This window comes from Gracilinanus agilis, chromosome 2, assembly GCF_016433145.1.
Source record: "Gracilinanus agilis isolate LMUSP501 chromosome 2, AgileGrace, whole genome shotgun sequence".
Lineage (NCBI taxonomy): Eukaryota > Metazoa > Chordata > Mammalia > Didelphimorphia > Didelphidae > Gracilinanus > Gracilinanus agilis.
In genome coordinates, this window is record NC_058131.1 from 314396597 (window position 1) to 314422631 (window position 26035).

General features: G+C 38.1%; 1 protein-coding gene across 1 annotated transcript in view; it reads right to left on the reverse strand.

Annotated features, from left to right (window-relative positions):
• Nucleotides 1-25262, reverse strand: part of GARNL3 (GTPase activating Rap/RanGAP domain like 3) — a 160786-nt gene extending 135524 nt beyond the window's left edge. The window contains exons 1-4 of the mRNA XM_044664210.1: nt 25119-25262; nt 12697-12771; nt 4408-4507; nt 2120-2238 (exon numbers count right to left, since the gene is read on the reverse strand). Of these exons, the coding sequence (XP_044520145.1) occupies nt 2120-2238; nt 4408-4507; nt 12697-12771; nt 25119-25262 (438 nt within the window). The remainder of the gene's footprint in view (nt 1-2119; nt 2239-4407; nt 4508-12696; nt 12772-25118) is intronic.
• Between the last annotated feature and the right edge of the window lie 773 nt (nt 25263-26035).

Here is a 26035-nt window from a genome sequence, read left to right on the forward strand (position 1 = left end):
CTGTGTCCTGTGGAACACCTACTCTTTTCTCAGTAACTCTCTTATTCTTGCAAATTTTTCAATTAACATAGCTTCCAACTCCTTGATTTAATTAAAATGTCTCTCTTCTCTGGGCTTACCACTTCCTCTGTAACACTCTCCATTGGATCATACTGTTCCATTAACCCTTTCCCCTTTCCCTCACTCACAAAGTCAGGGCAGATGGGAATAGTCTTTGCTCCCTAAAGTTCTAGTCCATTCTTCGAGAACATTTAATGCTTTCGTACCTGAATCACATAGTCTTCCTTGCCAACCTTGTCAGGGACTTACATCTTCACGATGAAGATCTAGCAGCCTCCTCAACTCCAGTGACCTCTATTTCTGCCCTACTTCAGGAAGAACAAAATTGGCTGAACTATATTAGAGAAATTGCAAGCATTTTCAGTGAAATCTGCTCCCTGTCATAAAAGCCCATCTTTTTCATACTGCTTGTATACTATGGAATGTAATAACTTCATGAGAATCAAAACCTTAGGTACCAAAAGGGCAATTTATAGTAGTATGGTGGGTGAGGGCCACCAACAAAATATGTCTATCATGGCTGGGGTATGAGAAGTGACATCAAAGATAGCATCAAGGACATGTATGACCACAAGAAAAAATGAGTAAGTCATGTAATCAAAGTGAGGGAGAATAACCTAGGGAGTTACACTGTTACTTGCAAAATACTAAAAGATCCAAAGGAAGGCCTCTAGCAGAGATGATCTTTTATGGAGATTTTATAGAAGGACAGACAATTGCAATGTGTAAGCATGAGAAGGTATGAATGACTATCATCTGCACTGTATCTTCGAAATATCTAAACAATGTGATCATATGATCACCAAGGTTTCTTTCAGGTCTAACATTTTGTCTCTTTGAATATAACTTGTATCCAAAGAGATCAAGATAAAAAGCTACATGCAATTATCTTTTACCAGCTTGAATTTTAGCAACAATATATATGCAACTCTTCACGCTGCATAAACACAGTTGTTAAAATACACATAGGTGACAGATAACTATCTTCATGCTTTAGAAATAACAGGGACTAATTTTCATATGTGGCTTTGGAGGTCCAGCCACATTTCACAGCCATATTCATTTTATTTTTCAACTTCCTGTCTCTTAGGCATTTAATTACATCTAAGCTAAAGACCTGCTGATCCATTGTGATACTTAATATACTTTAACATGAACTGATATCATTTTTTAATAGTTAGCTTTACCAGAGACTTTACTCTAATGAGCTGTTAGGTTCATTGAGGTACACTAAGAATAATGCCACCTCTCTCTGGCCTTAGTCTGCATCTCCCTACTACCATAGAACCTTATCTGATCAGTGAGCTTTTACTTGACCTTGCTAAAACCCAGGCCTTTTGTGCCACTGTTCCTTCAGTTCTGATGAGTGAGCTTTTGCCTTATTTTCTTGGGGCCCAGTCCTCCCATGTACAAGCGTACCACCAGTGCCTCCTGCTTCCCCCATCCCTTTTTATGTAGTATTCTCTCATTACAATATAAGCTTCTTGAGGGCAGGGACTGATGTGCTTCCTTGTATTTGTATCCCAGTTCTTAGATTGTGCCTTACAGATAGTAACACTTAATAAATGCTCTCATATTCTCTTCCCCTCCCTCTTTCTCTTATTCAGCTACTAATCCCTGGTTCAAAGTGTCCTCATCTGCAAAATGAATGGGAGAGCCTCTGAGGTTCTTTCCAGTTTTAAAAGTATGTCTCTCTATTTCTAGATGGTGAGGTAGCCACTGCTGTTTACCAGCTGTACTAGTCTCACAAGAATTAGAGATAATAGTCCACAACTGAGCTCACTGGGGGCAGCACTGTCTGCTAGTAAGGATCAAAGTCCTTTATAAAAAGGTACTTAAGTCCAAAGCTGAGATACTCTGACTTAATCTGATTGTGAGCTCCTTTAGGGATGGGCATTATTTATCCTTTTCTTTACCCTACTGCATAGCACAGGTATTTTTTTTGTTTATCACAGAGACACACAATGAATACTTGTTGAATGAACATAATTAGACAAACTTTGAAAAACGCAATAAAACTGAGGACACAACTGAGACTTCACCTATTCTTAATACTTACTGTTTTTCGCCAGAGGATTGCCCGGTATTGAGGGACACGTTGATTGTTCTGGTCAGAAAGTGCTACAGACAGAAAGAAAGGGCTCTTCTCAATATCAGTGCCAACGTAATTCTGATGAACTGGAAAGGAAATGTATTCAGAATTGCAGTTACAATTTGCTTTTTCATTCCTCTTTCTTACTCCATCATTCTATAATCATAGTTCACCCCAAACCTATCTGCTCTCTTCATACCTGGATGCTGCAGGTATGAAACATAAGGAGAAAACAGATTCCAAGCTAACTTCTCTTATTACAAGTTTTCTGCCTCTTTTCCTAACTCTGAATTATCACTTACTAGCAAGAAATTTCATAGAAATGATATAATTTTAAGATTTCTTAGGGACCATTACAGGTCACTTATTCTAATCCCATCTTATAACGAAACTGAGGCTAAGAGAGGCTAAAGTTATAGAACTGGTTGATGGTAGAACTGAGCTTCAAAGCCAGGCCCCTGGCCTGGCCATCCACTGTTCTCTCTACTATAACATCCTCCCTTCCTCCTTAATTTTGAATATTCATTATTTTAATACCCTTGCCACTCTACTGCATATTTATTTCTTATTTTGTTCCTACCTAAACCAATTTTCTCACAAATTAAAAATATTCAACTTTCTCTGAAGAAAGGTTTTGTATTCATGAATGGTCCCTTCTCTCAAATCTTGATGACACCTTCGATATATTCTTTGAAGGCAGACCCCAGATCTATAGATCATTCTGTTCTTTTGGTATTTAGTCTATCATGTGTCTTTAGTATTTTAATACATCTGACATCTCATTGTGGTGTATACTAACGGATACTTTCCTCTACTGATGGAAGGACCAACCCATTAAAACCTTCTGGAATGTGTAATTCTTGTTCATCTTTTTCCATAAAACAATTTCAACTAAGCATTGTGTTCAAGGTATTGGGAATACTAGGACAGCTATAATATATACCCACCCTTCTTTCTAGGAGCTTATAATTCAATAATTAGGAAAGGTACATACACAAATAACACAAAAGCAAAGGAGAGATTTAGGTATAAAAAATGTGAAGTTTGGGAGCATAACTTTTACTTAGTAGAGACAGTGGTGCAAAAGAAGGTTTCAGAGAAGAGGAGGCATCTAAGTTGCTGCTTAAAAGTAGGGAGAGACTTCCAACGGCTGGAAATGGGGTGGATAGGTGGAAAGGAAGGGAATAGAGGGGACAGTGTGAGTGAAGGCAGAAGGTAAGAGAGCAGGACAAGAATAGGGGGATGGAGTATAGTCCAAGTCTAAAGGTATCTAGAAGGGAAGTTGTGTGTGAAGTCTGGACAGGTAGAGAGCCTGGAGCCATATCATGTCTCAAATGCCGGAGCATAGATTTTCTGCTTTATTTGATAGCTGACAGGGAGGTAATGACTCAGAGTCTGGTCCTGTGTTTGCAGTCTGCTCTCTGGAAGGAAGTCTAGCCATTTCCTAAACTGTTGACTTCTGCAGATAATTAGGAGAACATGCAAACAGCTGCTACGTTAATACTCCAAACAGCACTGGGGAGGTGAGGGTGGGGGTGGAGGGGTGAGGGGAGAAGGGTGAAAGAGGGGCTGACAGAATTAAAGGAAACAACCATCTACATCTCTGGTCTTGTGGGGAATCCTTCATTTCATTCTTCCTCTATCACTAATTTTAGCCCTTCACACATGCTACATGCATTTACAACACTCATACAGAATAAGCTACACTACATATGGCATTTGATTCTATGGACTCTAGCAGTTTTTTTTTTAACTCTTTCCTTCTGTCTTGATATTAATACTAAGATATACTGACAAAGGCTAGGCAATCAGGGTTAAGTGACTTGGCCAGAGTCACACAGTAAGGAAGTATCTGAAGCCAGATTTGAACCCAAGTCCTCCTGACTCCAGGCCTCATGCTCTATCTGTGCTACCTAGTTGCCCTTCTTTAGCAGTTTTTTTCAACAGTAAATTTCCATCCTACCTTTCCAACTACTCAAGCTGCCTTTTAACTCTTCATTTTTAGGGCAAGAATAACTGCTTATAATTCATAAAAAAGTTCCCTCCCCCTGAAGTTCTGAAATGAACCTTTAATTTTACAAAGTTCATTTTTAACCTTGAAGTCAGTGTTCTAAATTAAGTTTCAAATGCACCAGATCTGATCATGTCAGCTTAATCTCTGCATGTACTGTAGATTTAGAGAAATTATAACATTAAAGCTTTTTTTTCCCCCCTTGGCACTTTAAATGTCCATTCTACTAAAGTAATATCATTACCTTGTCCTAAGAAATACTTGAAATACCATCTGGTATGATATTCTGGGTTTTCCAGGTGCACATCTGTTCTCCGCCAGATACCTGGCAAATCAGGAGCATTCTGAAATAGAGCAAAATGATGCCATTAGAAGCTTATTCAGAAAGAGTAAACACAACCTGGAGTAAACAAGTAGAGTGTGTAAGCTAAAACAACAAACAGAAATTATAGGAAAACTCTTTTTCAAAAGAAGAATAAAAATTGTTAGTACATGTTCTGCTGAAAACTTATAGTGACCTGATTGGAGCTCTATGTGAGAGAAAGGGGTAGACTTAGAGTTAAGAGACTTGGGGCCAAATTCCTGCTCTGAAACACCATGTGACCTTGAGCAACCATTTTGGCCTATTTGGGCTTCAGTTCCCCAACCTGTCAAATGGGAGTAACAATATTTGAACTACATACTTCATTGGGTTGTTCTAAGAAAAGAACTTTGTAAAACTTAAAGTGAAGTGTCGATGTGTGCCCTAAATATCTGGCCTCTCATCTGTCTCTGTCACTAGAGAAGTTTAGGGTCTGGATTCGCTACATTTAGTTGATGAACTCAACTACTATTTATCCCTATCTATGACTTCATGGGTCTCTCTCTGATCCAGTGCTTCAATGATATGTATTGACTTGGATCTTCTCTAGAGTGTGGTGGTCCCTGGAAATCCCCTACTGCTCTATGTGACTTCTGTAAATGTGATTCAATTAGCATTTACTGAGTAACTACTCAATATTTACAGGGACATTCACAAACTACACAATGTAAAGCTGGGAGCTACTTTAAATATTATGTAATTATAGGATCCTAGAAACATAGATCTATAGCTGCAAGAAAGCTTAGAAATTATGGAGTCCAATCCTCTCACTTTACATATGAGGAAACCACAGCCCAAGGTCACAGTAGCAAAACTGTCCTGGTCAGACTACATCTGGAATATTATGTTTGATTTTGGGCACTATGGTTCAAGAAAAATATTGACAAGCTAGAGAATGATGTTGATAACTGCTAGCATCTCTCTCTCTCCACACACACGCGCGCGCGCGCACACACACACACACACACATACACACATACAGTGTTTTAAGGTTTTTAAAATGCTTTACAAATACTATTCGATTTTATGCTCACAATAACCCTTGGAGGTAGGTGCTATTATTACTCCCACTTTTCAGATAAGGAAATTGAGGCAGACAATGATTATGAGATTTACCCAAGGTTACACAGCAAGTAAGTGTTTGAAGCAGGATTTGAACTCACGTCTTCTTGACTCTAGGCCTATAACTCTATCCACTAAGCTACCTACCTGCTATGCAAAAGGAAGGTAATTATAATGGTGAAGGCTCTCAAGTCCATACTATATGTGGATCAGATGAAGGAACCATTGATGTTTGTCTTGTAAAAGAGAAGATTCAGGGTGACATGGTAGCTCTCTTCTAGAATCTAAATGGCTGTCCCAAAGAAGAGGAACCAAGACTTATTTCTGCTTGGCCTTAGATGGCAGAACTAGGAGGAATGAGTGGAAGTTGTTAAGAGGAAAATAGGATTGATGTTCAGAAAAAATTTCAAAATAATGAGAACTATCAAAAAATGGAATGGAGGGGCAGCTGGGTAGCTCAGTGGAGTGAGAGTCAGGCCTAGAGACAGGAGGTCCTAGGTTCAAACCCGGCCTCAGCCACTTCCCAGCTGTGTGACCCTGGGCAGGTCACTTGATCCCCATTGCCCACCCTTACCAATCTTCCACCTATGAGACAATACACCGAAGTACAAGGGTTTAAAAAAAAAATGGAATGGGCTATGTAGGAGTCACTGGGTTCTCTCCTCCTGGTGGTCTACAAGCAAAGGTTGGATAACCTATCATTAAAGAGAGGACAGTCAGAATTCTTTTTCAGATAAGGGTTGCCTTAGAATCAGTGATTCCCAAAGTGGGCACCACCGCCCCTTGGTGGGTGTTGCAGTGATCCAGGGGGGCGGTGATGGCCACAGGTACATTTGTCTTTCCTATTAATTGCTATTAAAATTTTTAAAAAATTAATTTCCAGGGGGCTAAGTAATATTTTTTCTGGAAAGGGGGTGGTAGGCCAAAAAAGTTTGGGAATCACTGCCTTAGAGAGAGGCTAAGGTCTCTTCCAACATTGGGAATTTGGGGATTCTGATCTAAGAATGCAAATCTGAGCTGCCTTCTATGTTATTTTTACATCTAATAACAAAGTTTACAAAATTGAAATGTGCTGATGGAATGCATCCTCTTTATTAACAAAATAGACCATTATATTACAGTTAATAATCATGTATTAGCTCCTCACTCTCTTCTCTCCAGTAGGGAATTAAAATGTAAACAATTCAGAGAGGGTCTTAACTGATGAAGTAATAAAATAGTATTGAGAAAAATGAGGGATACTTGGAACATGATCCTATATGGAAGTTATAATACAAAACCTAAAGTAGTCTCAGTGTCTGTGGGGGGAAAACAAGAATTTTAATCCTTGATATGCCACACACGAGGACAGCAAGGAAGTGCAGTGGATAGAGTGCTGGGCCTGAAGTCAGGGAGACTCATCTTTCTGAGTTCAAATCTGGCCTTAGACATTTATAAGTCACTTCACTCTGTTTGCCTCCTATCCTTATCTGTAAGATGAGCTAGAGAAGGAAATGGCAAACCTTCCATTATCCTTGCCAAGAAAACACCAAATGGGGCAGTGAGGTGGCTCCATAGATAAAGAGCCAGGCCTGGGGTTTGGAGGAACTGAGTTCAAATCTTGTCTCAGAACTTCCTAGCTATGTTACCCTGGGCAAATCACTTAACCCTTTTGCCTATTGCTTGCCTTTCTGTTTTAGAGTTTTTACTAAGATAGAAAATAAGGGTTTTATAAAAGAAAAAGAAAATCCCAAATGAGTTCAAAAAGAGTCAGAAACAATTGAAACAAATGAAAACAACAACAAAAATGTACATTAAATGAAATTATGAATTAGCCTAATGCATTACTGGAGTAATACTTAAGTGCTGCTTTAAAAGGCATGGGGAACAATCACATTTGGCAAGAAAGGAACTTTGTGGTAGAGCAGAGATCCTGGGCATCTTTGCTAAGAAACAACTGATCTCACATGGGCAAAGAAGAAGCTCAATTTCTATGGAATATTAAAGTTTGCAAAGTGTTTCATCATAATTCTGTGAAATGGGAAGTGAAAGTATTATCATTCTCATTTAATGGACTAAGAAATTGAAGCTCCAGTAGGTGACTTGTTCAGGGTAACAAAAGTAGTAATTAGGATTAAAAATATCTTTCCTAAGTCGAGAATTCTTTTCACTTTACTGCACTGTTTCTCTTTGTAAGAATTTAAATTTAGGTTTTTATGCTAATATGAGAATTCTAAAGTAATATTGTAGTCGAGGATTTAAAAATATTAGAGCTTAAGTCAAAATGACTTTTAGCAGCTTTATTTACAAAGAGGTGGAAAGAGTGAAAGTGGAAAAATGTAGATAAAGAAACAGAAAGTACTGCCTAGCTAAAAATACCTTAAGTTTAATCCTAATGTCTCCAAATGGCAAATGTGAATCCAAAAGTGAATCTCACCAGAATCCAAAGTCCTAATTAGGAAGCTGAAATCTGAAGAACCAGGAGATGCTGGAAGAATCCGCTGAGAACCTTCAGTGCACACAAGGCTAAGACCACCAAGGATCTCACCAGAACTCATGCTGAAGGTAATGCCCCACCCGAAGCACCAACAAGCAGAGAGGGTCTCCTTACCAAAGAACCAAGGAAGGAATTCATTCTACTCACAAGCTGACATAGGATCCAGGGAAAGAGTCTCCTCCTCCAGTCCAGCTCACCAATGAAGAGAGTGTGACTGAATCCTTGAGCTGGCCTTTTGACTTCACTTCTTTCAATTTGCCTAGCACTGTTCAAGGGGGTAGGCAATGACCTTTGGAGGTATGAGCTTACTCTAGTAAGAGACTTGTGAACTCTCATACTTAGAGACTGGTAAGGTACTAAGTGGGGTACTTAAGTTTTTCATTGATTAACTTAAAAGTCACTGATTGATAGACAAAGAGGGTTTGATTCACTCTTCATATCTTGTAGAATCAGAAGATTAGAATTAGAAGGGACATAGTCCCTTTTCCAGATGATGAAACAGAGGTTCAGAGAAGTTAATCAACTAATCAATTAACAATCATTCATTAAATGCTTCCTATGTGTCAGGCACTTTGCTAGGGCCTGGGTATACAAAGATAAAAATGAAGAAGTCCCTGGCCTGGAGGACATAACATCCTGTCTGGTGAGACAACATATACATATATTGGTATAGAAAGAGCATGGACAAAATGAATACAGGTGCTAGCAGAGGAGGGTGAAATCTAAAAACAATTCATGTAAAAGGTGGAGTTTGAGTTGAATCTTAAAGGAAGTAAGAGATTCAAGATGGGGAAACAATTTATAGGCCTAGAAGATGGCTAGTGCAAAGGTATGGAGATGGAAGATGGAGTATCACAGGTGAACAACAGCAAAAAAGGTCAGTTTGAGGAGAGCATATTTTGTGGGAAGGGGATAATATATAATGGAGTTGGAAAAGTAAGCTGGGGCCAGAATGTGAAACATTTTAACTCCCAGATCCTAGAGGTAATAGGGAGCCACTAGAGTGTACTGGAGTGTATAGGAGAACAACATGATCAGACCTGTGCTCTAGGAAAATCATTTTGGCAACTGTATGGAGGATGGATTGGAGTGGGAAGATACTTGAGGCAGGGAGACCAATTAGAAGACTATTGCAATAGTCCCTGGGAGAGAGCCTGAATTAAGATTGTGGCTGCATATGGAGTGAGAAGGAGTTGACTATGAAAGATGTTGTGGAGGTAGGAATGACAAGACTAACATTATATCACAGAGCTATTAAATAGCAGACTTGGAATTTTAGCCCCAGGGCTCTTGATTAAAAGGGTCCAGGGCTCTTTCTAACATAGAAGGCTTGGGGGAGTCTAAGGAGGCCAAAACAGAGCAGACTAAGGAGATGACAGAAGGTGATGGGACCAAGACCTGATTTCTGGTTACCAAGACAGGTGCAAGTAAATGGAAAAGTTTCAAAGTTAGAAAAATCATATATCATTATATGGCATAATGATATTATACACAGCAATATTATATGCCAAAGATGATAATATATTGGTGAGATTCCATTTTACTTCTTTCTCGGCTGTCATGTGGAAGCAGAATTAAATATTCTATTTGGTTCAGAAAGAGAACTAGGACCAATGAATAACAGTGATATAGAGGTGGATTTCAGTTAAATAGAAAGATCATTTAGAGCAGTTCAAAAGCAGAACAATCTTAATAAAAAAACTAGCTGATTGATTGATTGTATTCTTTTGTAAGGTACTGCAGTCCACCTCTTGAGACTGTCAAGGAACAGTCTGATGACCCTGTTAGGAGTACTATTATTATTTTTTAGACTCTTACCTTCCATCTTAGAATCAAAACTGAATATTGGTTCCAAGGCAGAAGAGTGACAAGGGCTAGGCAACTGGGGTAAATTGACTTGCCCAAGGTCAAACAACTAAGAAGTGTCTCAGACTAGCTTTGAGCCCAAAACCTCCCATCTTCAGGCCTGGCTCTCTATCCACTGAGCCACCTAGCTGCTCTTCTGATAGGAGTATTATTGAAGGGATTCTTATTCAAAAGACTAAATGACCTCTGGGATTGATTCTACCTCTGAGATTCTATCTTAGGAACTGAGAAGAAAAATAACAAAGGCCCGAAGCAAGATGGGATGGAAAGAACGACACACTTAAATCTGCTCAGTTAGGAGTTAGAAAACCCCTGGGTTTAAATTCTGGCTCTGAATAGGTCACTTAACATCTCCCACATCTCAGTTTCTTTCCCTATTAATGAGGGGGTTGGTCTAAATTCTTGCTAAAATCTCTGCCAGCTCTAAATCCTCTGATCCTATGAGAGAGATAATAACAACCCCACATTTCTATAGTACTTTCTGACCTAAAAAATATTTTCTTCACGGCAACACTCCAAAGTAAGTGGTACAGCCTCCATTTTACAGAGGAGGAAACACAGGGGACTTATGCAAGGTCATGTAGCTAATAAATTACAAAGACAAGTCAAACTCAGTCGTCTTTAAGACCAGTGTTTTTTTTCCACTCCAAAATGTAATTTTTGTTTCTTGTACTAATATCTTAGGTTTCCTTCACAGAAAAGCTCCACTGGTACACACTGCTCTATACATTCTTCCTCTATTGTTGGGAGAACATTCTCTTTTGTTGGGATACTTTAGGTTTTCATTTTTATACCACTCATGGCATAGGAAGCTACTAATATACCACAGAGGCCTATGATATCAGTACTGTTCATTATGACCTTTTTCTTAATACCTCCTTCAAGGATGATGGGCAGTTAGGTGTATAGTGGATAGAGCACTAGGCTTGGAATCAGGAACACTCATCTTCATGAGTTCAGATCTGGTCTCAGACATTTAGTAGTGAGGTGACCCTGGGAAAGTCACTTACCCCTTGTTTGCCTCTTTCCTTATCTTATCTGTAAAATGTAAACCACTCCAATATTGGATATGAAGAGTTAGACATGACTGAAAAGACTAAACAGTAACAAATCAGGGATGATAGATGAAGCTGTAAGGAAATGCACTGAAGCTTTGGGTGATGTTTTATCAACAAATCTCATCTGGGTTGTGTGGTTTGCCAATCTTTGCTTATCTTCTATAGTTATGCTTCTTGATCTCTGCATGGTATCTGACACTCTTGGCTACTCTTCCCTCCTATGATATTGCTCTCTCCTAGTTCTTCTCCTATCCATCTGACTGGTCTTTCTCACTTTCCTTTGCTGGCTCAGTATTCATGTCATGCCCCTAACTGTGGATGTCCCCCAAGGCTCTGTATTGAGTCCTCAGGTCCTATTGGTTTACTTAATATCTCTACCCAGACTTCCTGATCAAGCCCTGGTTCTCTTCTAAGCCCCAGTTCTGAACCAGTGACCTACTACACACTTTAAACTGGATGTCACATAAGCATTTCGACTCAATATGTTCAAAACATGTTCTCTTTTTGCCTACCTCCCATAAGCTTTCCACCCTTCTTCCAAATGTCCTGTTTCTGTAGAGGACACCACTGTCCTTCCAGTCATCTAGTTTTGCAACTTCAGTATTATCACTTGCTCTTCACTCTCTGTTGCCTCATATACCCCATAAGTTGCCAAATCTTGTTTCTACATCCATGACGTCTTGTATATATGACCCCTTTTCTCTACTCACACAGTCGCTACCTTAGTTCAAGCATTTAACACCTTTTACCTGAACTACTATAATAGCCTCCTAAATGGAAACTTTGCCTCAAGGCTATTGCCTTTTCAATCTATCCTTCATATACAGCATTCCTAAAGACTCCCACCTATCCAGGTAACTCCAGAGATTTCCTCTTACTTCTAGGATCAAATAGAAACTTCTCTTTTTGGCATTTAGAGTTCTTCATCCCTGGTCCTATCTAGCCTACTAACCTTCTTACCCTTCAGATTTACATTCTGAGTTCTCTGACCTAACCATATCACCCTTCTTATTGTCCTCCATGTCATACATATTATTTCTCCTCTCTAAGCATCTACAGTGGCTGTCCCCCCTATGCCTGGAATGCTTTATCTCTTCACCTCCTCCTCTCAGAATCAATGGCTTCTTTCAAGATTCAGCTCAAATGGCACTTTTCTACAGAAGGCCTTTCCTGGTTCCTCCTCCCCCCCACCCCCACCCCCCAACTATAAGTGCCTCCCCTTCTTCCAAGATAATGTAGAATCTTTTTTTTAAAACCTTTATCTTCCATCTTAGAATTAAACTATATATTGGTTCTAAAGTAGGAGAGCATTAAGGGTAAAACAATGAGGGTTAAGTGACTTGCCCAGGGTCATATAGCTAGGAAGTTCTGAGGCCAGATTTGAACTGAGAACCTCATCTCTAGCCCTGGCTCTCTATTCATTGATCCACCTAGCTGCCCCTCGTATACCTGTTTTGCACATATCTATATATGGGCATATTGTCTCTCATTTTGTAATGTAACCCTTGTGGGCTGACTATTCATTTTTGTCATTGTATCCCCAGTGCCTAGCATGGTCCCTGGAATATAGTAAACACTTAGTAACTGCTTGTGTCTTGATTAATAGTAAGCATGTGGAATGTAAGTTCCCCAAATGGTTCATCAATGTGTCAAAAATGCTATACTTAATATGTGTGGTGAAGAAAATGGGCATTGAATATATTCCCTTACCTCATCTGAAGAGCCGTTTTCCACTCTGAATCTTCCAGCTCTTTGTATGGCTCCATCAGCATCACTAGAAATAAGCTAGGAAAAACATAAGGATTAAAATTAGGCAGGCAGTTCCTGATTTCTGAAACTCCCTTTTGTCTTAACACATCTAAGAATCAAAATTCAAGAATGGGAAGTAAAAGAACAGAGTGGCAGTTTTTAAGGTGAGTTCTACCAGCTAACCAGGCAAACATCCATTTATTCTTAACTCAAAGAGCCTTCAGGGAGCATGATTAATTGTGGCAATATAAAAAAAAAAAGATTTTCATTAAGTTTTGCTACTAGGAGGAAGTCACTATTTGTGCTGGTAATATTAAAATGAGTCACATCAAAGAGCAGATAATGTCAAAAACAAAAAATGTGAAAGGTACAATGATAAAAGACTGAAATCCAAACCAAAGGTATTTTCATGGCACTATTTTCCTTGTAACAATATTGTTAATAGAATTTTCATCTAAATAAGTGGAAAGGCTTAGATGGTAAAAAAGGAATTAGCCTGCCACAAATTCAGGCTTTGAAAAGGAAAGCCAAATGTCCAGTAACTGGCTGGCATGAAATTAGAACTCTAGTAGTATTATTAGAAAGCCATATTGAGTTATTTAGTTTAAGATGGCTTAAGAAAATTCCTTTCCAAATTTGGCAGATTGTATTTTAGCTCTAGGTACAGTCTATGATTACACATAATCTTCAAGGCAAAGTTATGATTTAATTCTGGAGGACAGGGAGTGAGGAGGGAAAATGTGGTTTGGCAAATAAATATTGATCATTATCTTTAAACTGCTGATTCAAGATTCGTCATCTTTCCTCTTCCTGAATTTCTAAATAACAAGCCTGGAAATTCACATGCTCCTCCTCTCCTCTTTTTTTCCCCTTCCAATTTAGAGCCTGCAATAGGCTTTGTATCATACAAACTATGGTTAAGAAGGAAAAAAAAAAAGCTTGAAAAGTCCTTTCCAGAAAATGGGGAAAAAAAGTTTATAAATTTTAATTATTGAATTCATTGTTTCAAACAAGGAAGCTACTGATACGTTGCTTTATTTTTCAAAAATATTTTCTAAGGAACTATGCTATAGGAAATTTTTCTCTACATAGGAAGAAGGCCTATATCTGTAATTTCATTGTTATAGAGAACTTCTAATAAGGACATTTCCTCTACCTTTGTAGGTCATGACTTTCTTGGTAACTTCTGGTCTTAGAGAGATGCTTAGAACATTGAGCGTTAAATGATCTGCCCAGAGTCACAGAGTCAGTATGGATCAGGAGTGGTTCTCCTGGCTCCCAGCCTAACTGTATTCACTTACTACACCACACTGCCTCTACATATACTTCAGCAGTGTCATCCACTCCCAGCTTTAACTACCACCTTTATGGATGACTCTCAAATCCATACAGTTAGTGTGTTTCCCTCAGTTTCTTTAATTCTATATTGTTTCCCAAGCAATTCAAACTCAAAATGTCTAAAACCAAATTTATCAACTTTTCCCCAAAACTACAACCTTTCTCATGTCGCTTACTTCTGTAAATGGGGCAAGCCACTTATTAATTTGGTTATATTTGATTTTCTTCCTCTCCCTTTCCCTAGCCCTGACTTTTTCCTAGGTTCTGTTGAATCTTCCTTCATAATATCTCTGGAATTTCTCTTTTTCTTTCTATTCACCCTATCACAACCCAGATTCTCACTTCATCATGGCTGGATACTTTAGAGCAGTCTTCCCATTGGTGTTCCTTTCTCTAATCTATCATACCTAGTTTATCAGATTAATTTTCCTAAAACACTACTTTATTTGTCATATTTTCCTTCAAAAACCTTCAAAAGCTTACCTCTTGCTTAAAAGATTTAGTCAAAATTCCTGACTGCAGAATTCAAGGCCCTTCATAATTCAGCCCTTATCTACATCTTCAAATAACTACTTCTTTAAGCTAACCACTCAATAAAGTCTAACTCACTAGTTTAATTATTGTTACCCAAACATGCCAAGTTCATCTCTGACTCTGCTTCTTTGTGTGTGATAGCTCTTACCCTGGAATGTCCTCTACCTTCATTTCTCCTTACCTGTATCCAATCTGTCCAGTAAGACCTAATTCAACTTTTAGTTCCTCTACAACACTTTTATCAGCCTCTTCAGCCTTTAAAGAACTCTGCTTCTTTCAATTCTTATAGTATTTATTGCCAAATGAAGCGATATGGAAAACGCATGCTATCTTTTATTTGTCTATTTATGCAACATATATCTTATCTCTTTAAATAGCCAAAGCTTCTTAGGGGCGAATACCATTATTTCATATGCCTTTATCTCCCTCACTGCCTAGCATAATGCCTAGAATAAAACAGTAATAAACGTTGGGTTTTAATGACATGAAACAAAAGAAGCATCAGAACTATAAACATACTCTGGGCAGAGCTGACTGTGCCTGTCTTTGATTGCTAATTTCACTTCAATGCTGAGGGATTTGGGGTGCGTGAGAAAGAAGCATTTTCCTATAAAAAAAGGCTGGGATAAAACCAGGGTTGGATTAAATAGTGGTAAGTAATAGTTAAATATTCGTGAGAAAACTGCCAAACTCTACCTAAGTGTTTGTTGAACATTTCCTCTAATTACAGGAATTTAGTGCTGGAAGGGAATTTAGAATTAATCCAAGCCAGATGAGGAAATTTGACAAGCAGAGAAGGGAAGGGGCTTACTTCATATCAGAGAGGAGTAAAAGGTGGAGCCAGGATTCAAACTCAAGTCTTAACTCCAGATCCACAGTGTTTTTCCACTACACCATTTTGCCTTATGTCAAATCATTCTGGTTCATCCTTTCAAGAGGGGAAGGGAAAAAGCATTTAAGTACCTACTATATACCAGGAACTGTGCTAAGTAAGCACTTCACAAATACTATTTCATTTGATCCTCACAACAATCCTGGAAGGCAGGCGCTATTATGCCTCATTTTGCAGGGGAAGAAACTGAGGCTGACCTGCTTGGTATTTTAAAATGCTGTTGGGCCTGGATGTTTTGAATAAAGAGGTTGGTTTTCAAAGGAACATATCATCTAGATGTAGAAGTGACTATTGATTTAATTTGATTTTTTAAAAGGACATTGAAAGGAAAATGGTCTTATCTAGATTTCTGACAAATGCATGTACTTTTAACATTCAAACTAAAACTTCACTGCACATCTGATGACAATTTATACCCCAATTTTAGGGAAAGTACCAAAAAGGAAGTAAAGAGTTGCTATAAGTACTGAGTTTGCAAACTTAAACAATAGAAAATACCAAAGGAAAAAGTCAGTCACTAAAATTCTATTTACTGATCTTCACTCATTCATATTAAATATTATGTGTTGAATGCCTACCATAGGCAGGCAACAAATAGAAGAGGCCACAATGGGGATAAGATAGGAATACAAGAAAGAAACTTTCCTTACCCTCCGGGAACTTTAAAATCTGGTAGAGGGTATAAGACAAGTACACAAACAAATGCCAGCTTCAACACAGACCTAAAGGAGAAACTCTTTAAGGTATTCATCTGCAAGACAAAGAAGCTACCAACATTCTTCTAGTACAATATCAAGGAAACACTATATCAGAAAGATAAATCAAATAAGCTAAACAGGTTTGAAATATAGTCAATACTTATCACAAACCTGCAGGTGCTGTTATTCTTATAATGTTCAAATTGTCATTTTGGTTTACCAGAAACACCACCCAGGCATAAATTACATATTAACTGTGTTAACAAATGAGTGCAGTGTTTGAGAGGACCAACTGTATGTCAGCTTGGATTCCAGGAAAACTAGAAGATCTTAGTTCTACAATGATCTAGTAAAGCTATTTGGACAAAAAGTCACAGGCTTGTGAGGCATCTGACTATGAAAACTAAGTTGATGCTTGTTGCATTTCCGATAAGAGAAAGACTAGGATCCTGGGTAGTTGCACAGAATTTCAGAGTTGGAAGGGACCCGTAGTCCAACCCACATCAGAAAGAATCCCTCTAAGTTCAACAATGACCTTCCAATCATGAAGACCTCCAGTGGGGGAAGGAGAACTTGCTACCTCCAAGACATCCCGTTTCCCTTTCAAATGATCTAATTAATAAGATTTTTTTTCTTATATCATCATAAACTTGTTTCTGTGCAGCTTTTACTCATTAATCCCATTTAAAATGTCTTTAAAAGCCTCCCAGCTGAGGACCACCAAGGTCCTAATCAAGTTAATAAACATTTATCAAGCACCTATTATGTGTCACATTTCATACTGGAACAATACTATGTGAACTAGCCATGTGAAAGGTCGATGGATTTCAATGCCATGTGGATGGTAGGCTGATTGTATTACTACAGTCCAGCCTAGATCTATGGATGGCTTTCCAATGACATGTGTATTGTATTTCTATGTATTTGGGGTGAGGGGCCAAGTCTTAAATTTCATCAGTATTAGCTATACAGAAATTCAGATCAGCAGCTCATCTAAAACTTAAATTCTTAAGAAGTTGACTGGGGTATTAAAAATATAAGTGAATGACCCCTGGGCACACAGCTGAAATGTGTCAGAAATGGGGTTGGAATGCAGTGTTTCCTGATTTCAAAGCTCATCCTTTTTCCACTGTAATGCACACACATTTCAAATCCCTAAAAAATACAATGTAAGTTGTCTACTCAGGGCAGCTATGGCTCAGTGGAAAGAAAGTCAGCTCTAGAAATGGAAGTTCTGTATTCAAATCTGATCTCAGACACCTTCCTAACTATGTGACCCTGGGCAAGTCACTTAGCCTTGATTGCCTACCCCTTGTTGCTCTTCTGACTTGGAACTGATACAGTATTGATTTAAGACAGAAGATAAGAGTTTTTTAAAAAAGAGAGAAAAGGAAAGAGCCTGCTCTTTCTTTTGCTATAAAAAATTTGTTGATAGCTTTTGTTTTTACATCACTATATTTCCCAATGTATCTTTCTCTCTACCCTCTGCTAGAGAGCAAAAATAAAAGAACAAAGAATTTTAAAAGGGGGAGAAGACACAATTTGGCAAAATTAGCTAACATAGTAAAGAAGTCCAACATTATATATCACGTTTCACAAGATTCCCCCACCTTTACAAAGACTATTGTTTGCCAATTGTGAAAACACATTTGGTTATGGCAAAATGTTATTTTAAAGGCACGTTTCTAACATGACATCTCATATCCATACATCAAAATCATTCAAAATTCTATGAAAATAACAAAAGAAAGTCTTATTTAATAACCTTTTAATCATAAGCAATAGATGAGGCACAAAAATAGAGAGATGCATACTCAAAAGTCTGGGGACAATGCAGAATCTAAGTTGAAGAAGGATTCTCTGTAGAGGCGGAAGGTTTCCAAATGCTCCTATTGGTGGAAGACATTGTGCTGGCTGTATCAAGCCTTGGCACACTGAAGAGTCTCTAGGAAAAGATCTGTAATTACTCAAAAGAATTTGTCCTCACTATGCAAGAAAAGCCAAGTGAATGAAAAATTTCTATTTATATATATATATATATATATAGTTATCAAAAAATTGAATATACAAAGTATTATTGAGAGTAATTAAATGACTAATAATCAAAATCAATTCATGATACTAATACAAAAGGCAAATTTGACCTCATGGATATCACTGAGACATGGTGAGATGAGACCCATGAATAGAATATGGCTCCAAAAGGTTATACTTTATATAAAAGAAAGGAGATAGATAAGGGAGGAAGAAGTATGACATCACTGTAATATTAAAAAGATATATTCTTCTGGGCAAATATAAGGACAAGACGGTGGAAATATACTGGAAAGCATTTGAGAAAAGGTCATTAAGGAGAGAAATAAGCAGTACCATCATAGAAGTACTCTATAAATCAGCAAGAAAGTAAGAGGAAACAAATAAAGAGTTTAGAACAGACAAAACAGATGGAAGCCTGATATAGTAGTAGAGCAATGATGGGTGACTTGAACTATCCAGATATCTGATGGAGACACAAATTGAGGCAGCTAATAATTTATTTACTTTCCTCAAAAGATAAAGAACTTACAAGAAGCATATCTTTTCTGGGTGCTCATTCTCACCAACAGGGAAGGGACTAGTTGTTGAGATGGAAATGATGGAAATCTTAAGGAAAGTGACTACTCTATCTTTTAATTTTTTAAATTTTTTAATCATTTATTAATATTCATTTTTAACATGGTTACATGATTCATGCTCCTACTTTCCCCTTCACCCCCCACACTTCCCCCACCCATGGCCGATGCACATTTCCACTGGTTTTTATCATGTTACCTTTTAATTTTTAACAGAGAAGGAAGGAGAAGCCAGGAACAGCCCAACAGTACCTTGGATTTTGGGAAGGCAGATATGAAACGGTTCCAAGGGGTTCAAAGATGGGACACTTTCAAGAATGGAATTTTGAAGTCACTGGGTAACAATTCCAAGGAGGAAGGAAAAAAGGAATTGTTGCAAGAGTAATTTTGATGCACAGGGAACTCACCAACCAACTTAGATTTTAAAGACTTGTATAGAAGATAGAAGTAAGATAGAGAGCAAAAAATGAATATAAAAGCATGGAATAGTCTTGTAAGAATAGTGTCAGGAGTCTGAAATTAAAAAGGAATTGAGGTTAGAGAGGAAAGCTAAGAACAACTGAACAGGTAAATTGATTTGTTTTAACCATACCTGGAGAAAATAAGATCAAAGAACAGATAAAACTACTGCTTGTGGTGGTTGGGACAAAAATAAATATTTATTTTTGTTTACTTGTTATTTATCTATTTTTATTTTATTTTTGTTTTTTTCTTCTGTCAAAGAAAAGGATCTTTGGATTGGAAAGCACTGAACAAAATTGCTAATAGAGAACTGATATTCAAGATAAAAATAGGAGATATTAGGAGACTATCTAGCAAAACTACATCTTTGTGTACTGAAGAAACTGGCATATGTGACTGACTGCTAAGCCTGTCAGTGATCTATGAAAGTTTGTGAAGAACTGGAGAGGTTCCACAAGACGGGAGCAAAATAAATGTCCCAATTTTCAGAAAATGGAAGTGAACAGAGCATGTAAACTATGGACCAGTGAGCTTGATTTCAATACCTGCCAAAATTCTACAGTTTACCTAGATTTCAGCAAAGTATCTCATTCTATTCTTGTGGAAAATATGAGTTAATTAATAGTACAGTTAGGTGAATTTGGGACTGGGTTGAATACTCATATCTAGAATTTAACATCAATTAATACTTTGATAGCAATCTGAAAGAGAGTCTGCAATGGAGTGCCCTAGGGCTCTGTTCTTGGCTTTAGGCTATTTAATGATTTTATCCATGATGGCATATTTATTAAATTTATGAATGACCCCAAATTGGAAGAGAGAGCCAACATACAGGTTGACAGAGTCAGGATTCAAAATGATCTTGGCAATCTAAAGCATTGAGCCAAATTGAATAATATGAAATATAATAAGGATGATTCAATACTTCAATTTGAAAGGCATTTGTAGTGCCTTTTATGTGTCGGCACCGTGCGAGGTACGAAAGATACAATGACAAAAATGAAAGAGTTCCTGAATTTGTGGACCTTACATTTTATTAGAAAATAAACTATGTACAAAGATAAGTAAATATACAATAAATACAAATTAATTTTGGGATTTAAAGAGTACTAACAACCTGGGGAATCAGAAAATTCCTCTTATAAGAGATGGCCTTAGATTCAAGCCTGGAAGGGAGGTACAGGTTCCAAGGAGCAAGGGTAAGGAGGGAGAGAATTTCAGATACCAGAGATAACCTTTTGCAAAGGCATACCCATGTTGAGAGAGATATAAATTGCAAGTGGGCCAGTTTGGCTGAAACACAATGTACTAGAGTAATGCGTAATTACTTTGATGGGCTAAAAGTTCAACATGAAGACAGCTTGACAACTGATTGTAAGGGGCTATAAAGGCCAGACAAGTAAGTTTGTATTTTATCTGCAAGACAATAGGAAGCCATTGAAAATTCCTGAGAAGGGAAAGTCTGATAATAGAACCATGCTTTAAGAATATCAATTTGGCTGCTGTGTGATAGATGGACTGGAATAGGAAGAAGCTGGAGGCAGGGAAACAAGTCAGTGATCTCCTGAAATAGTCCAGGCAGAAGATGATGAGCACCTGGATTAGGGTGGTGTGAGGGAAAGAAAGGACAAATATTCAAGACATGCTGTGGAGGAGGGGAATAGTGAGTGCAGGTGAAGTGTCAAAGATGACCCCTAGATTATCAAGCTGCCTAATTGGAAGAATGGTGTTTCCCTCAACAGGCATAAGAAAGTCAGGGAGAAGTATAGGTTTAGGATAAATAAGTCAAGTCTTACAACTGGGTTAAAAAATCAACTTCACAAGTACAATATGAAAAGGCATGATTAGATGGCAATCTATTTGAAAAAGATCTGGGAACTCAAATGGTTTGCAAGTTTAATATAAGTCAACCCTGTGATATGAGAGCTAAGAAAGTGAATGTGATCTGAGGCTGTCTTAAGAGGCTAGCATCTAGGAAGATGAGAGTGTCCCTGCTCTTGGCCGTAGTCAGACAACTTCTGGAGTATTATGTTCAGTTTTGGATGCTACCTTTTAGGAAGGATAACCTGGAGAATGTCCAAAAGAAGGCAATCAAGGTTCTGAAAGCCTCTGGGTCATGCCATATGAGGATCAATTAAAGGACCTGGGACAGGTCCTGCTCTGAGGGGAAAGAGATTGAGGCATGCTCACAAAGAACATTGGCTGCAAATGAGTTCTATTACTTTACTGTTTATCTTTGCCCTAAATAAAAATTACTATCTTATTTTAAAAAAACAACAATCACAACAGCCAGGTGGTTGGCCTGAAGTATGGAAGAACTTGAGTTCAAACTTCAGTCACTAGCTGTGTGACCCTGGGCAAGTCACTTGCCTCTGTCTTCCACAGTTTACTCAATTATAAAATGAAGACAATAACCACAGGAGGTAATAATAATAAATAGGGACAATTTAGGACAGTTGTGGACAATTAACAAGTTTTAGGACAGTTACGGGAAAGAAAATAAACGGGGACTATTTAGAATGAGGAAGAAGATTTTGTAGGGGCATGATAACTTATCTTCAAGTATTTGAAGGTCTGTCAGTCATATGGAAGATGGTAAAGGGAGGGGAGGAAATAAGCATTTAAATAAAACCTATTATGTGCCAGGCACAGTGCTAAGCACATAAAAATATTCTCTCTTTTAATCCTCACAATCACCCTGGGAGGTAGATTTTTTTATTAGCCTCATTCTGTATTTGAGAAAACTGAGAGAAACAGGTCAATTGCCTTGTTCAGGATCATAAAGTCAGTGTCTGAGGCTGGATCTGAACTCTGGTCTTCCTGACTCCTGCACTCCATCCACTGTTGCACCATTGAGCTGATCTGTTCACCTTGGGCTCAAGGGGCAGAACTGGGAGTGAAGGATAGAAGTTAAAAAGCATCAAGTTTATAAGTTTGATGCCTACAAAAATTTCCTAACAATTAAACGATCCCAAACTGGAATGGGTTATCCTGGTAGGCAGAAGGCCACCTCATTGGTGGTCTTCTTGTAAAAGCTAGAAGCCCATTCATCTGCTTTGTCAGAAAGAGGATTCTTTTTCCATTTCCCAAGCTGGGTTGGAGACCCCTTCAATTCAGAATTGTGTAACTCTATAAGTGCAGAACATCTTCCCCCTTTTCTCCCCCCAGGCCAGGCAGTCACACATTGGAACTTTTTCAATTGGACTGATGGAAATTCTCAGTTTGCAACTGTCTCCAGAACACTGCTGCCTGTGCCTTGGTCAGGCTTTAGGATGACATCCTGGGGCACATCTCAGTCCAGGAAGAACTCTTTTCTCCAATTTATTATATACCTACAATTGCCCCATCATAGGATACATTCCTAAAGCACAAGTCTGACTATGTTATTCAACACTAAAAAAGCTTCAGTGGTTTCCTATGGCTTCTACAATCAAACAGAAACTCCTCTATTTGGTATTTAAAGCACTTCCTAATCTGGTTCTAGCCAACATTTCTGGGCTCTTTGAATAATTAGTCTCCTTTGCACACAGTGTTTCCGACAAACTGACCTACTTACTTTGACATTCTATCTCTCCTGCCCCCAGGCCTTTGCACAGGCTGTCTCCCCTGCCTGAAGCACATTCCCTCTTCAATGGTCTCACAAAACCTCTAGATTCCTTCAAAAGCTCCATTAAGCAGGGCAGCTAGGTGGCTCAGTGGATTGAGAGCCAGGCCCAAAGATGTGGAGGTCCTGGGTTCAAATCTTCCTAGCTGTGTGACCCTAGGCAAGTCACTTAACACTACTGTCTTGCCTTTGCTGCTCTTCTGCCTCCGAATGAATACACAGTACAGATTCTAAGACAACCAGCAAGGGTTTAAAAAAGGAAAAAAGCTCCATTCAAATGCTACCTCCCAAACAATGCCTTTTCTGATCCTCCCTCTGCAGCTTCTGCCTCTCCTCCACCCCCAGAATATACTTTGCATTTGCTTTCTGTGTGCATGCATGTTCATTTGCATATATGTACATATGTGTATGCATGTTTACTGCTCTGTCCAAGTGATATAGATTTCCCCTGACAAAATATAGGATTCTTGATGGCAGGGACGCTTTCATTTTTTTCTTTGATCCCCAGTGAACACACAGGAGGTACTTAATCTCAGCTTGCCACCTCAGCTGCCCATGGCCATCCACTTATGAAGTGTCCTAGCCAGGATTAGAACTCTGATGCAGCACGTTATTTACTCCACCACGATATCCACCCATCTCTCCACAAAGAGCCAGCATGACTTCATCATGATTAGGTCATGCCAGACTAACCTCATTTCCTTTTTTTAACAGGGTTATTGGATCAGAAGGATACTATGAAGAGAGTCTACTGAGATTCTAGCAAAACATTTGACAAAACTGTGAAATGCTACCCCAAGTGGAAAATATGGAGAGATGTGGGCTAGATGCAGGTCTGGCAAAAGGCAGGGACAAACCCTAGAGGGGTGGTGTTCAGTCTGGGCACAGGCTGGCCTCTGAGGCTCCCTTTAAATCCAATTCTGTAATGCTTTATTCTCACTTCTCTGGACTGTGCCACTGCTGCTTCAGTCATGTTTTCTCTTCACTGTTCCCTGAACATGTCATGATCGATGCTATCTCCATGTCTTGGTTCAGGCTCTTTTCTCATATAATTCCTCCCCAACAAACCAAATTCTACACATCCTTCAAGGTTGGCTCAAGTTCCACTTCTTCAATCAATCCTTCCCTGACAAATTCCACTCCATAAGGAACTCTTTTCTCCAATTTATTATATACCTACAATTTGTACCACATCTTTATACCTATTCATGTTACATGAGACATACTATGGAGGGAATGATACACCTCATTTTACTAACTAGATTATAAGCTCCCTGAGGACAAAGGTCAGATCTTGCATTTCTTCTGTGTTTCCTCCAGCACCCAGCATACTATCTGATACACACAAAGCATTTCAGAAATATTTGATGAATTGGACCCAGAAAACCCTTAGTAAATACACATTTCTGACAGATTCCTTACATACTACAATCTGTCAAGAAGAAAGTTTGCTTCACAAAGCCTTTTAAATGTGTGGCAATAATAAACTGTATTGAAATAACTCATATTTTAAATTTTAAAATAAGAGGGAGTATCTAATATTCTCAAAATAATTGCTTACCAATACAATTGAGAAACATACTTTCCTAAATCTTTATCCATGTTTTTTATGCATTACAAAGTCTCACTTAAATCTGTCTATGAAATACTAGTGACTGCTGGATAAATATATTATTTTCTTCTTTTAACATGTAAAATGCTGATTTAAAAATCGTCCAACAAAACATCAACAACTTGGTGGAAAATTTATACATATTTTCACTGTAGAAGTCTATAATCAACATATTTATCCTGTTTTAACCAATGCTTTTTTTTGTTTGTTTCAGAAAAACACCCATATTTTAACCTTAGCAACAAACTGAAGCACTTTATTAACAATATAGTATGGAAATTAAATCTTTCTCTTTCAATCAAAAATTATTTTATCCAGAGTTATTTCAGTTGCTACCTACTTTTCAAAATCTGTCATGAAAAATATTAAAACGCAATCTCTCTCTTTATATTTTTTTTTAACAAATCAACAGAGATGTGAGGTTAAAAGTGTATAACAAAAGAAAAAGATTAAGATGATGTAATTGTCAAAGCCGCTTGAGCACTCTGATTTTTCCCAAACCGATCCAATCCTCATACTATGCCCATGGTATTACAGAATTAGAAAATATGTACGAACAAAATCTGATAAGCTTGGTGATTTTAACAAAATGTAAAACAATCTGTTAGCATTGAATAGGCTATAAACTTACCAGCTCCACAGATCCATAATGTTTTCTACTGAATTCCCCTCGTCGGCAACCTAGGTCTTCTGAGACGGAGCTGGAACAAAAATGCTTCATCAGTATTATACATAGCTCTCTGGCCACAAATCTTCTGCAAAAATCTACCACCATTTGCAAAAAAGAGCTCCTACTGAACAAGGTTTGAGCTCATCACTGCAGGGGAGCCTCCTTGCAACACACACAATCTCCAGCAGCCATTGCAGAGACTGGCTTTCATGTTAGCCTCAAAGAAAATAAAATGCTGAAGCCATCCCTGGAAGGGCAGACAATGAGGAAATTAAATATTTAGCCATTTGCGATCGATTGAGATTTCCAAGACGGCTACTGGTGGTTTATAATTGCATTTGAGAGCTTTCTGTTTATAAGCAAAGGGAAAAGAAATCCTGCAGTAACCCTGATGCATGTCATGAAACAGCTGAAGCAAATCTGCAACCATTTTGTATGCTGCAATTAACTTCCATTCAGGAGAGTCTCTTCTAATTGTCTCAAATATTAAACAAATAAAGGAACATATTATTTTACTGCTACATTTAAACTCAAAACAAAACACCTTCAAAAACCACTGTAGATAGGCCCATCTCCTTTAATTTAAGAGATCAGTGTCATAGCACAAAGGATTAACAGAAAATCTAATATTCAATTTGGGGGTCTATGAGGGAGAGTTTCTTACAAAGCAGAAATTAGTATCCTCCAAATACAAATAAAAGCTTTAGCTCAGATAAGACAAATCACAAGCATTCCATTTAAGAATAAGTTAAAACAAAAAGCTAAACAGTAAAAAATATCTTTATACCTTGGGCACAAAAGGCATTTATTCTATTTCTTGTTATATCTACAATCCCAATCAGACCCCATGAAATGAGCTGAGATATGCGAACATAAAC